The sequence below is a fragment of the Anguilla rostrata genome, chromosome 6 (assembly GCF_018555375.3).
Source record: "Anguilla rostrata isolate EN2019 chromosome 6, ASM1855537v3, whole genome shotgun sequence".
NCBI lineage: Eukaryota > Metazoa > Chordata > Actinopteri > Anguilliformes > Anguillidae > Anguilla > Anguilla rostrata.
In genome coordinates, this window is record NC_057938.1 from 1,286,761 (window position 1) to 1,297,660 (window position 10,900).

Genomic DNA, 10,900 nt, shown 5'->3' on the forward strand with positions numbered 1-10,900 from the left:
ATGTGTGCAATGTTCCAATGTGTTCCAATGTGATTTGCCCCTGTTCTGAAATTAAGTGTATTTTTCTGAGATCTTGATCTTTTTTTGGAAGGTCATTCGTTTTCTTTTAATTTGATTTACTGTCAGAGCCCAGGTCTGACTGTATTTCTCTAGCATATGCAAGCCCTACTGTAACCTGGACAAGGGAGATTCAGTAAAAAATATTTGTGTCATCCAAGACATTGTATTATAATAATAAAAAAAAATCCTTTTCTCTTCAGGGTCTCAGGCGGATATGTGTTTTTGGAAGTCAATGAACTATATAGAAACTGTTTCATTTTGGGTAATGAATTAATAATAAATCATTCTTAGTTGGAGTATGTAGGGTGTAAATGTGATCGCCTGTGTGATGATTTGGTAAGAGTCCAATATGACTTTTACATGAGATATTGGGATGCTTAGAAATCTTGTATTAATGATACAACAAAGAACCTTCCCTGCATTGTTTTCATCAAATGGCTTCTCTCTCTCTCTGCCTTCTGCCCCCCCTCCCCACACCCCACACACACACTCTGCAGACACCAGCCTGGCACCTGACGGGTGGATGCAATGCACAGCACCACAGGTAAGTGCAGGTATCGTCATGGATACCACTCATGCCCGCTTTATGCAGGAGACCCACAGTGGGTTCCCTAAACGTTTCTCTAACAGTTATTTTCAGGTGTTTTCATTCAGACGATTCAGCCTCTCAGCAAGGCTGCCTCCTGTTAATCAGCTGGCTCGTTGCTGTGCTAGACAGGCTTTGTCAGACAACCAATGCCAGTTGGTGGGGGAGGAGCCAACACAGAGACTGTACGCTAAATGTATGATGACAGTATAGCATAATGGTTAAGGAACTGGCCTTGCAACCAAACTGTTTCCATATACATCCAGCAGTGTAAATGTAAATACTATGTAAATGTAAAAATGCCAAAAAAAAATTAAGCTTTGTAAGATGGATAAGAGCACCTGCTAAATGTCCGTAGTGTAATGTAAAGTATGCCACAACATATGCCCCTGAACCACCAAAAAAAAAAAAAACAAAAAAAACAATTGTGAACTGAGGTGGTGGAATTGGAAACCTGTAGAGATGCCTGGTTCCTGTTCTGCGCTGGCCGGCAACAATTTATTCCTGCAGGGCCACCGAATTTCACTTCCTGTTTGAGTGGATCCGGGAAACATACCCTGTTTTTTTTATCTAATACATACTGGGTAATCGCACAGCAAAAAAACAAACAAAAAATAAACCAAAATGGACTGAAGGCTTGTGGGAGATGATTTACTCGTCACTTCACTCTTCCACGTTCAGCAGCACAAAGTTACAGCTTTCAGCCGGACCCTCAGCAACCTCCCCTTCACCCTTTCACTTTCTAAAATGTTTTACTTTTTCTTTTTCTTTTTTTTAAAAAGGAGAGCAGGCAGTCCACCCATATTTTGTGTTTTGTTTATTGGCAGGTGGTACAGAGGGGTTCCACAGCTGAAGGTGTCGGTAGTGAGTCAGAAACGATGAGTCCAGCAGTTAACCGTTTGACCCTCACGTGTATAAGTAGTTCAGTAAAATTCATTGTTAATTTTATCAAAGATTTATTAATTAAATGCTGAATCCTGATGCAGACAATGCGATTAAGCATTATCAACTTCCAGCAGATTAAAATGAAGAGATTTATTATTAATTGCAAATCCTGAAGTATGCAATGCCTCAACTAATCATAAGGAATGAAGTTGACTACAGTAAAAAAAAAACAATGAACAATGTTACAGACATAGACAATTTAAAGCCAAAAAATAAATGAATGAAAGAGAAATACCAAACAAACCACAGTTTGTTTCTTCCAATAGTGCCTAGAAAACCAAGATTGAAGTCCAAAAACCAAAAAAACAGCTGAATATTTCAGAAAGCCAGGGATGAAAATGTAAAAATGCCAGGTGAGCTGTAAGACCCTGCACACCCCACACAACACCAGGCTCAGATGCAACTTTCAGATTCCTCTGATGGCGACCGCAAAAACTGACAAATGTATGCATTAATGTTGCCTTGTGTAGAATCTGAGGTGAGCACTATGATATTACAATCCAAAGGTTCGTTATCCTCGGTCTTTGCGGAGACCAAACATGAATATGCTACGAGGTAAAGCAGCTCAGCTTTTGAATATTTATTTTTTTTAAATGGAAGCTTATTTCTGCTTCTTACAACAGGATATTTTGTAGACAAATAATTTCCAAATCCGACCAGCTGTAATCTCCAGCTTCAGGCCAAATAATTTCCATGATTTCCGCCTGAAATGTGAACCACTCAGAAAAATGTAGATGTCAGCTTCCAGGTTTCTGGCCATCCATATCGTAAAATTAGACCCAGAAACGCCAGGTGATTATGTCACTGTTTGGGATTGTGAGCTAAACAAAATGCAAAAGATGTCAGTTTCATCTTAACTTCAAAAGATGCACCTAAAGGTATATATTTGTAGGTATTTAGTATCTAACAAGATTCAATGTCTAATCCTGGAAGTTCTTGAATCTATTCTCAAACTACTTCATCCAAATGTAATTTATAAGTGCATAATTTTTTATTATGTATTATAAGTTTTTATTTATATTTAAAAGGGAGTAGTGTTTATAAATATTTTAGACACTGAGGACGGCTTAGGCCGAAACATGTCTGTCTCTTTGTCCAAATAGGAATAAAAATGAAAATGATTTTGTTGCGTAGACATTCATAATCTATATCTATTCATCAAGAGTGCGGGCTCCCGTCTTTCCTTTTTATAAATATTTTAAAAACTGGACTTTTGATGCAGCTGACTATGCTTGGTGTTTATGAGCTGGAATGGCGGCCATCTTTGTTACATTTTATGGCACCAGATTCCATTTCCCAGCGTGTCGCTCCTTATTAGAACGTTTTCGCTCATATTTATTCTCACTTTGATGATCGTTTAACTTTTGAAAATAGTGAAATCTGTTCTCCTGCTTTATTTTAATGTCAAATTTATGAAACTTCAGCTGGTTTCATAAGATGAGTTTCTGTTTGGGACTGGTAGGGATAAAAATGCAACCAGAAAAATGCATCAACGCATGACGCTTTGGTTATCTTTGGAAACCACTAAATAGGCGCGTTAAAACAAGTCATGGTATATTTATTTTATGTTGGGCCAAATGCCGTTATCCCCCCGGGCACGTGTAAGCTACCATCAGTGCTGTCGGTTACCTGTTGAGTATCTCTCACCCCCCTCGGGCCTCTCGGTGCCTCCGATTGGTCACTATGCACGAATAGAGTCGGCCTCCCGTACAGTGACGTGGTGACTTGGCAAGAGAGACCGCACAGTTGCGAAGTACACACTGTGTTCGGTCAGCGAAATTAAAGAGGTGAACTATACAGCATATGTAAGCCAACGACGGATACAACGACCAGCGTGCGTTTTTATTTTGTCCAATTCCCTATTTACGGTCAAATTTAATTAATTGGATTTTTGAAGAGAACCGCTCACCGCTAGCAATTATGTTAGGCGACCTGCTCGACCGCATTGACAAGTTCCTGAACGAGAAGAACGCTGTAACGGACTGGCTGGGGAAGATAGAGGAGAAGACTGGGGTACAAAAAAAGTTAATCTTGTTTGGTAAGTTACCGGATTTACTGTCAGACCGACTGGTTTTTCTGTGCAGCTCAGTTTTAGAGCACTGAATGCGAGTTGCTTTAGAGGGACGTTATGTAATATGGTGCCCAGACACCAGCGCAAGGTTCCGCTGGTACTCTGTGGTCGCTGACTTTAACACGTAGACAGTTTAAGTTATCACAGACGCGAACTTTAAACATGTTGTGTTATCAGTGAGTTGTGCAAAATGCAGACAACAAACGGAGTATTTTACGATCTCGGGATTCAACAATTCCACTTTTTTTGCGTTAAAATAACAAATCACTGGGATGCTTTAAAAATATTGAAAACAATTCCAGATTATTGTGTTCTGCTGGTTTACAGTATAAAATACGGGGTGCCGCGCCACACTACAGAAAGAGTTATATGATTGGTTTTAGCAGCAAATTTTGTTCACAAAACAAGAATTCAATACATTTATAGACTAATCACAAGTACGTTTCAATTAATGCGTACAGCTATAACTCTAACCTTTACAAAGGCTGTTTATGTCTTCGGCCCTTCGTTAATGACTTGCGATATACGGCCTGTGTAAACTACGGGGCGTATGCGGTTCGGGTTGCCGCTTCCAGATCACCGTAGTGTTTAATTTACACTGCACACGGTTTAACTTGGAGCGGCAGGACGAACGCGGCTTCTGCCTGGTTTAATGTCATTTCACTGTTGCGCTGCACACCATAGGCCTATACATGATATGTATACAGCCTAGTGCATAACAAAATAATTATTGGGGCACTCGTTTGTTTAGTAGATTTCATTACATTACATTCATTTGGCAGACGCCAGTTGTCATCATTACACGTGATAAATTGTGACGGTCGCGAGGATGGGGAAGTGTCGATTATCATCTTTTATTCGACGGACACGAAAACTTCTGCTTTTAGAATTCCTACAGGCTTGACCGGTCCGCGCAAACATAATGTAAATTGCGCAAAATCTAAGAGCAATTTTGCTAGCTCTGCGCTGTCATGGTGACGAAACGATGTATAACGAAATCTAGGCAATAGGCTGTATGGAGCAACGTTAAGATTGCCGTTACAGTCGGAAGGATAAAAAACCCCCTAATATTTACAACGTTGTTTCCATCCCTGATAGTTTATTATTCTCTTCTCTTATTCTTCCTGTTATTCCCGCCCTTCTTCTTCTTCTTCTCCTGTTGTTTAATGGTGGTTGGCCCCTGGTTCACTCTCTCTTGCACTTGCGTGAAATAGCAGAGGTCATCCGGTGGGTTTCGGAGGGGTGATGATGCTGCAGCTCAGGGTGTTATTCCCGGCTAGCCTGTAGTCCCGACTCCTTGGGCGTCTGCAGCTGGTGCTGGGGGGTATTTTTAACACGGTAACAGGGCCCCGTGTGGATCCATTTCTGTGTGAAGGGAGGGGCTCACGTCTGCATCCCCGCAGATTTAATGTCTCAGCTGTATTCGGGATCCACAGTTTGTCCAGCGTTTCCTCTGCTTATCGTAAACTGGCTGCTTTCTGAAAGCACCTTTCAGTGCATCACTTACACATTTATATCTTTTATCATCAGTTGCCAGAATCATACTGCTGCTCTGACCGCTATCACATGTGCCTGAGCACTACTCGCACTGCTGCTCTGAGCTACTGACTGCCACACTGCTGCTCTGACCACTGTTCCACACTGCTGCTCTGACCGCTACTCCACACTGCTGCTCTGAGCACTACTCTGCACTGCTGCTCTAACTGCTGCTCTGACCACTGCTCTACACTGCTGCTCTGACCACTGCTCCACACTGCTGCTCTGACCACCGATCCACACTGCTGCTCTGACGTCATGCATTCACGTGTTTTCTGTGATGTGTAAAGGCTTTTACAGAATTTTTAAAAATCAGTTTCAAATGGACTGCATTTATATAGCGCTTTTATCCAAAGCGCTTTACAATTGATGCCTCTCATTCACCAGAGCAGTTAGGGGTTAGGTGTCTTGCTCAGGGACACTTCGACACACCCAGGGCGGGGATCGAACCGGAAACCCTCCGACTACCAGACAACCGCTCTTACCTCCTGAGCTATGTCGCCCCTAGTTTCAGGCTGCATAAATTAAAATGAAGTGATTCTGTATAACGGCTTTTACTGAATTAAATAAATGTGTTTGTCTTAGAAGGGCATTTGCATGCAGACCCCACTGGGTTGTTGCTGTCCTTCACCTGAAACATTTGGCCCAGTAAACCCAGCAGACTCTGAAGCTTCTTTCACACGCTCGGGTCGATGGATGTGATTGGGTAGGACCTGTGCAGGCTTGTTATCAGTGCTTGTGGAAATGGTTTCAGTGCTTAGGGAGAAATGTTAAAATATAAAATATTATTTAGCATTTTTGATCCTGGACACCCGCTGGAATCTGGCCATGATTTTCTTACACAAATGTTGCGCTCGCTGGCCTGCTCTCACAGAGCTGCAGCTAAACTGGTTCTGCGGGCTGTTGGCTGTGTAGTCACAGTCGGGTTTGTGTTGGGTGTGCGGTCACAGTCGGGTTTGTGTTGGGTGTGCAGTCACAGTCGGGTTTGTGTTGGGTGTGCGGTCACAGTCGGGTTTGTGTTGGGTGTGCAGTCACAGTCGGGTTTGTGTTGGGTGTGCAGTCACAGTCGGGTTTGTGTTGGCTGCGCAGTCACAGTCGGTTTGTGTTGGTGCGTCAGTCGGGTGTGGCTTGCGGTCACCGGTTTGTGTTGGCTGTGCAGTCCGAGTCGGGTGCTGTGGGGCAGGGTGGTGGTGGGTACGGGTATGGCTGTGCATCACGTAAGTGTGTGGTGTTCACATCCGTGTGGGGCTGCTCCAGGGTTGTGTGGTCTTCAGTCAGCGTTGTGGCTGTGAGACATGTCTTCGTATGGGTGTGCGTCACAGTCAGTTGGGTCAGTCACATCGGTTTGTTCTTGATCACATCTTGTCTGTGATCACTCTGTTTGATTGCCTTGCACACTCTTGTGTCTCTGCACACTCTGTTTGAGCAATCGGTGTTTCTGCGCATCCATGACATCCTGACGATCTATGGCATTGCTGGACAACTCTGATGAATTTCACTCCTGTGAGCTTCTTGACATTGATTCCTAGGTCTCACCACCCGACACTCTGATTCTGAATCTGACTCTCTGACACTCTGACTCTCTGACACTCTGATTCTGAATCTCACTCTCTGACACTCTGAATCTCACTCTCTGACACTCTGACTCTGACTCTCTGATTCTGAATCTGACTCTCTGACACTCTGACTCTGTGACACTCTGATTCTGAATCTGACTCTCTGACACTGAATCTGACTCTGACTCTCTGACACTCTGACTCTCTGACACTGATTCTGACTCTGACTCTCTGACACTCTGACTCTCTGACACTCTGATTCTGAATCTGATTCTCTGACACTCTGATTCTGACGCTGACACTCTGACACTTTGCCACTCTGACTCTGTCACTCTGACTCAGACTCTAAGCTGAGCTCCTGCGCCTGTCAGCCTGCTGCTGAGGGGCCGGTGTCTTGCGGCCAGCAGGACCACAGAGAGCGGGGAGTCCGTGTCCCTGAGCCGAGCCGGGTTTTACTTCACTCCTCGAACGCTGCCCTATCTTGGCTGCAGGGAACCATATCTTTGTCTGGGTTGTGTCACCAGTGGAAATGTTGAGGAAAAGAAGTGAGAGTTTGTCATGCAAATGATTTTTGGTTCATAATTAACCTAACTTAGAGCTGGGGCCTGTGGGGGGGAAAAAAGAACCCTAAGCTCTTTAAGGTGTGAGGTCACATGTGGTCTGAAGGTTCTTAACTGAACATTCTAATGCTGCTGTAACAATCACCAGTGGTCTGTGGAGTTCTAGAACACCCGGGAAAAAAAAAAACATTCCAAAAGAACCTGCTCTTGAAAGGGTGAATGCTGACGTGCGCTGCTGCCCACGCAGTGAGGCTGTGTGTGTGATCTCTAACAGCTCCCGTGTGTGTTTCCGCCGCAGGTGCGCTGGCTGTGATTGGTGTGTATTTGATGTTCGGCTATGGCGCGTCGCTCCTCTGCAACCTGATTGGGTTTGTGTACCCTGCATACGTCTCGTGAGTACCCCTGCACGCTCCGCTCTGCTTCCCTCAGTTTCACTGCAGCAGTGCTGTTCAGAACGGCCGCTGTCACAGAGCAGCTTCACAGAGACCCAGGCCCCTGAGGGGGGGGTAGATGGGTATCCAGGCAACAACAAGAAAAAAAGTCCATTGATTGACAGCGAGCCCTATAATGAGGAAACGTGAGCTTCCAGTGTCAGGACACTGCTTCCGCACATGCACGCACGCACGCACACACACACATACACACACAACACACACACACACACTCACACACAGCACACACACACACACTACCCCTCACATGCTGTCGGAGATGCACGGTACAGCTGCAGCTCACCATACTGACATTCACCCACACACAAGAGACCCACACAAGCATGACATCCAAGACCACGGCTGAGCGAGATGCACCTTAGCCAGCATGTAGCGGATTCTTCACTGTCTGAGGTATGGGTCCCTCCAGCCTGTAGCTCACCCTGTAGTGAGTGATGTCGCCTAGGCATCACTGGTTAGGTGAGGGATGTCCCTTTAGCCTGTGAGCAGAGTGTGTATGTGAGGAATGTGCCTTAAGACCACTGACTGAGCGTGAGGGATGTCCCTTTAGCCTGTGAGCAGAGTGTGTATGTGAGGAATGTGCCTTAAGACCACTGGCTGAGCGTGAGGGATGTCCCTTTAGCCTGTGAGCAGAGTGTGTATGTGAGGAATGTGCCTTAAGACCACTGGCTGAGCGTGAGGGATGTCCCTTTAGCCTGTGAGCAGAGTGTGTATGTGAGGAATGTGCCTTAAGACCCCTGACTGAGCGTGAGGGATGTCCCTTTAGACCAGGGCTGCCTAACCCTGCTCTGGAGATCTGCCGTCCTGGAGGTTTTCATTTCAACCCTGATTTGGCGCACCTGACTCTACTAATTAGCTGAACTAGATCTCTAGGTGTGCTTTGTTAGGGTGAAAACTGAGGGGATGGTAGATCTGCAGGAACAGAGTTGGGCAGCCCTGCTCTAGACCATTAGCTCAATATGTGCAGGAGGCTGTGCTCTACAATGCTCCCATTCAATGAGCATTTGCTCCTGAAAATTGATGTGTGCTGACTGGGAAAAATAATTCAGGAGAACATGTACCAACTTGAATGCTTTAGTGTGCTCCTAAATTTCCCAAATTAGGAGCACACTATGCTCCCTGGGGGGAAAAAAAAACGTTTTGGGGACCCTATACAAAATTTTATTTGGGCCCCTCCCCACACACACCGGGATGGAATAGGATTGGGGGGGCGGGGGGTGCTATTGTAATTGTGGATTTTGGAGCAGGGGGTGACCGAGAATGTTTACCAAAGGAAATTGATGGCTGAACTGTGATTCTCTCTCCTGCCCTATCCAGAGACAGGGCTCCTGAAAGCTTAACTATATGTGTGTGTGTTAGGGGTGTCCCATTAGATGTTTAGGTGGGTATTTACATACAGTATGTCCCTTTGGGTGGATGTGGCTGAAGGTTATTTGAAGGTCTGTGTTCCTTGTTCAGTATCAAAGCCATCGAGAGCTCAACTAAAGAGGATGACACAATATGGCTGACCTACTGGGTGGTGTACGGAGTCTTCAACCTGGCAGAGTTCTTCTCGGACATTTTCCTCTTCTGGTTCCCCTTCTACTATATAGCAAAGGTACGCTCCTGTTTTCCATCTCTCTGTCTCTCTCTCTCCCTGCCCTAATCAGCATTGCCACACATCAGTGCAGTATTGCCAAAGTAATCCCGACTGGTAAACAACTACAAAACAGCAATATCACTTTCATAAGACTTCATCCCTCCCCCCTCCCCCTCTCCCTCTCTCCCTCCTCCCCCCCCCCCTCAGTGTGTGTTCTTGCTCTGGTGCATGGCGCCCGTGTCCTGGAACGGCTCTAACGTGGTGTACCATCGCTTGGTGCGCCCCTTCTTCCTGGAGCACCAGGCCACCCTGGACAAGGTGGTGAACGACCTCAGCAGCAAAGCCAAGAGCGCAGCCGAAAACGCCGGCAAGGAAGGTACTGCATCCGGGGGTCATGCAGGGGTCAGGGGGTGTGGCCGGGTGAGGGGTGTGGCCACCTGAGGGGTGTGGCTGGGTGAGGGGGTGTGTCCAGGTGAGGGGTGTAGCCACATTAGAGGTGTGGCCAGGTGATGGGGTGTGTCCAGGTGAGGGGTGTGGCTGGATGAGGGGGTGTGGCCGGGTGAGGGGGTGTGGCTGGAATCTGAGGGGGTGTGGCCGGGCGAGGGGTGTGGCCGGGTCAGGGGGTGTGGCCAGGTGAGGGGGTGTGGCTGGGTGAGGGGGTGTGTATGAAATGGATGTAAAGCAGGCTGTGATGTGTCCACACTGCTACCAAACAGGAAACGAGCAGCTGCGCGTATTTACACAGCCTGTTTGCTTTCCGTCTGAATCCTGCTTCATCGCCCCCGGGGGGGTACGGGTGTGACTGCGCACCGGCTGTAGAGTGTACCGAAGTCCTGACTGTTCTGTGTGCGGCTGTCTTTTATTGACTTGCTGGTTGACATAAAGCATTTCATACAGACAGCAGTGATCTGTGGTGCATGTGTCAGGTTAAGGACGTGTGAAAGCACTGGAGTAAAATCTGTTTTTTTTTTTTAGCGCGATAAAGCACCGTTTTGGCCTTGGAAAACATGTTTGACCTCACTCTAGGCTGTGAGGCTGTTTACACCGGTCTAAACCGGTCTAAACTGGCGTGTTTTGGCTAGGTTTAGCATTAGCGTTAGTGTGCTGAGATTAAGCTTGTGTGGACGGCCACTCGAGCAGAACAGCAGAGGAGGCCTGCTTGCAAAGGCAGGGACTTCATCAGCGGAGGAAGCAGGAAGCAGGCCTGCTCCTGATCCCAGCCCTTTTCTGCTTAAGTAAAGCTTCTCTGTGAAACACGGAGTTGCCCATCGCACCTCTGTCCCCGGCAGTCTCTCCACCCAGCACCTTGTGACTGAGGAACTTTTAGCATTCTTTCGAAGAGCACCTCATGACTGGGGCACTGGGACATTCTTTCACCTCATGACTCACGCGTTATTAGTGTGGAGCGTTATTCTCTATGTAAATAAAACCTTCTTTTCCTGTGTAATTAAATTACTTTTATTTGTGTGACTGAATATATTTTACATGTTAATATATTTTACATGGAAATTTCATCCTTGTGCCCTTTTTTTTTCCTTTGTATAATATTAAGTCA

At 46.1% G+C, this 10,900-nt stretch overlaps 1 protein-coding gene across 4 annotated transcripts in view; it reads left to right on the plus strand.

The window, feature by feature from the left end:
- LOC135257829 (receptor expression-enhancing protein 6-like) overlaps positions 1-10,900 on the plus strand; it is a 39,570-nt gene that overhangs the window by 27,306 nt on the left and 1,364 nt on the right. For 3 of the 4 annotated variants that reach the window (XM_064340990.1, XM_064340991.1, XM_064340992.1), the window contains 4 exons: positions 558-604; positions 7,613-7,706; positions 9,225-9,363; positions 9,553-9,721. In XM_064340990.1, coding sequence (XP_064197060.1) covers positions 589-604; positions 7,613-7,706; positions 9,225-9,363; positions 9,553-9,721 — 418 coding nt within the window. In that variant the 5' untranslated portion in view covers positions 558-588. Of the gene's footprint in view, positions 1-557; positions 605-3,297; positions 3,630-7,612; positions 7,707-9,224; positions 9,364-9,552; positions 9,722-10,900 lie in introns of those variants that run through there. The other variant, XM_064340989.1, reaches the window with a different exon arrangement.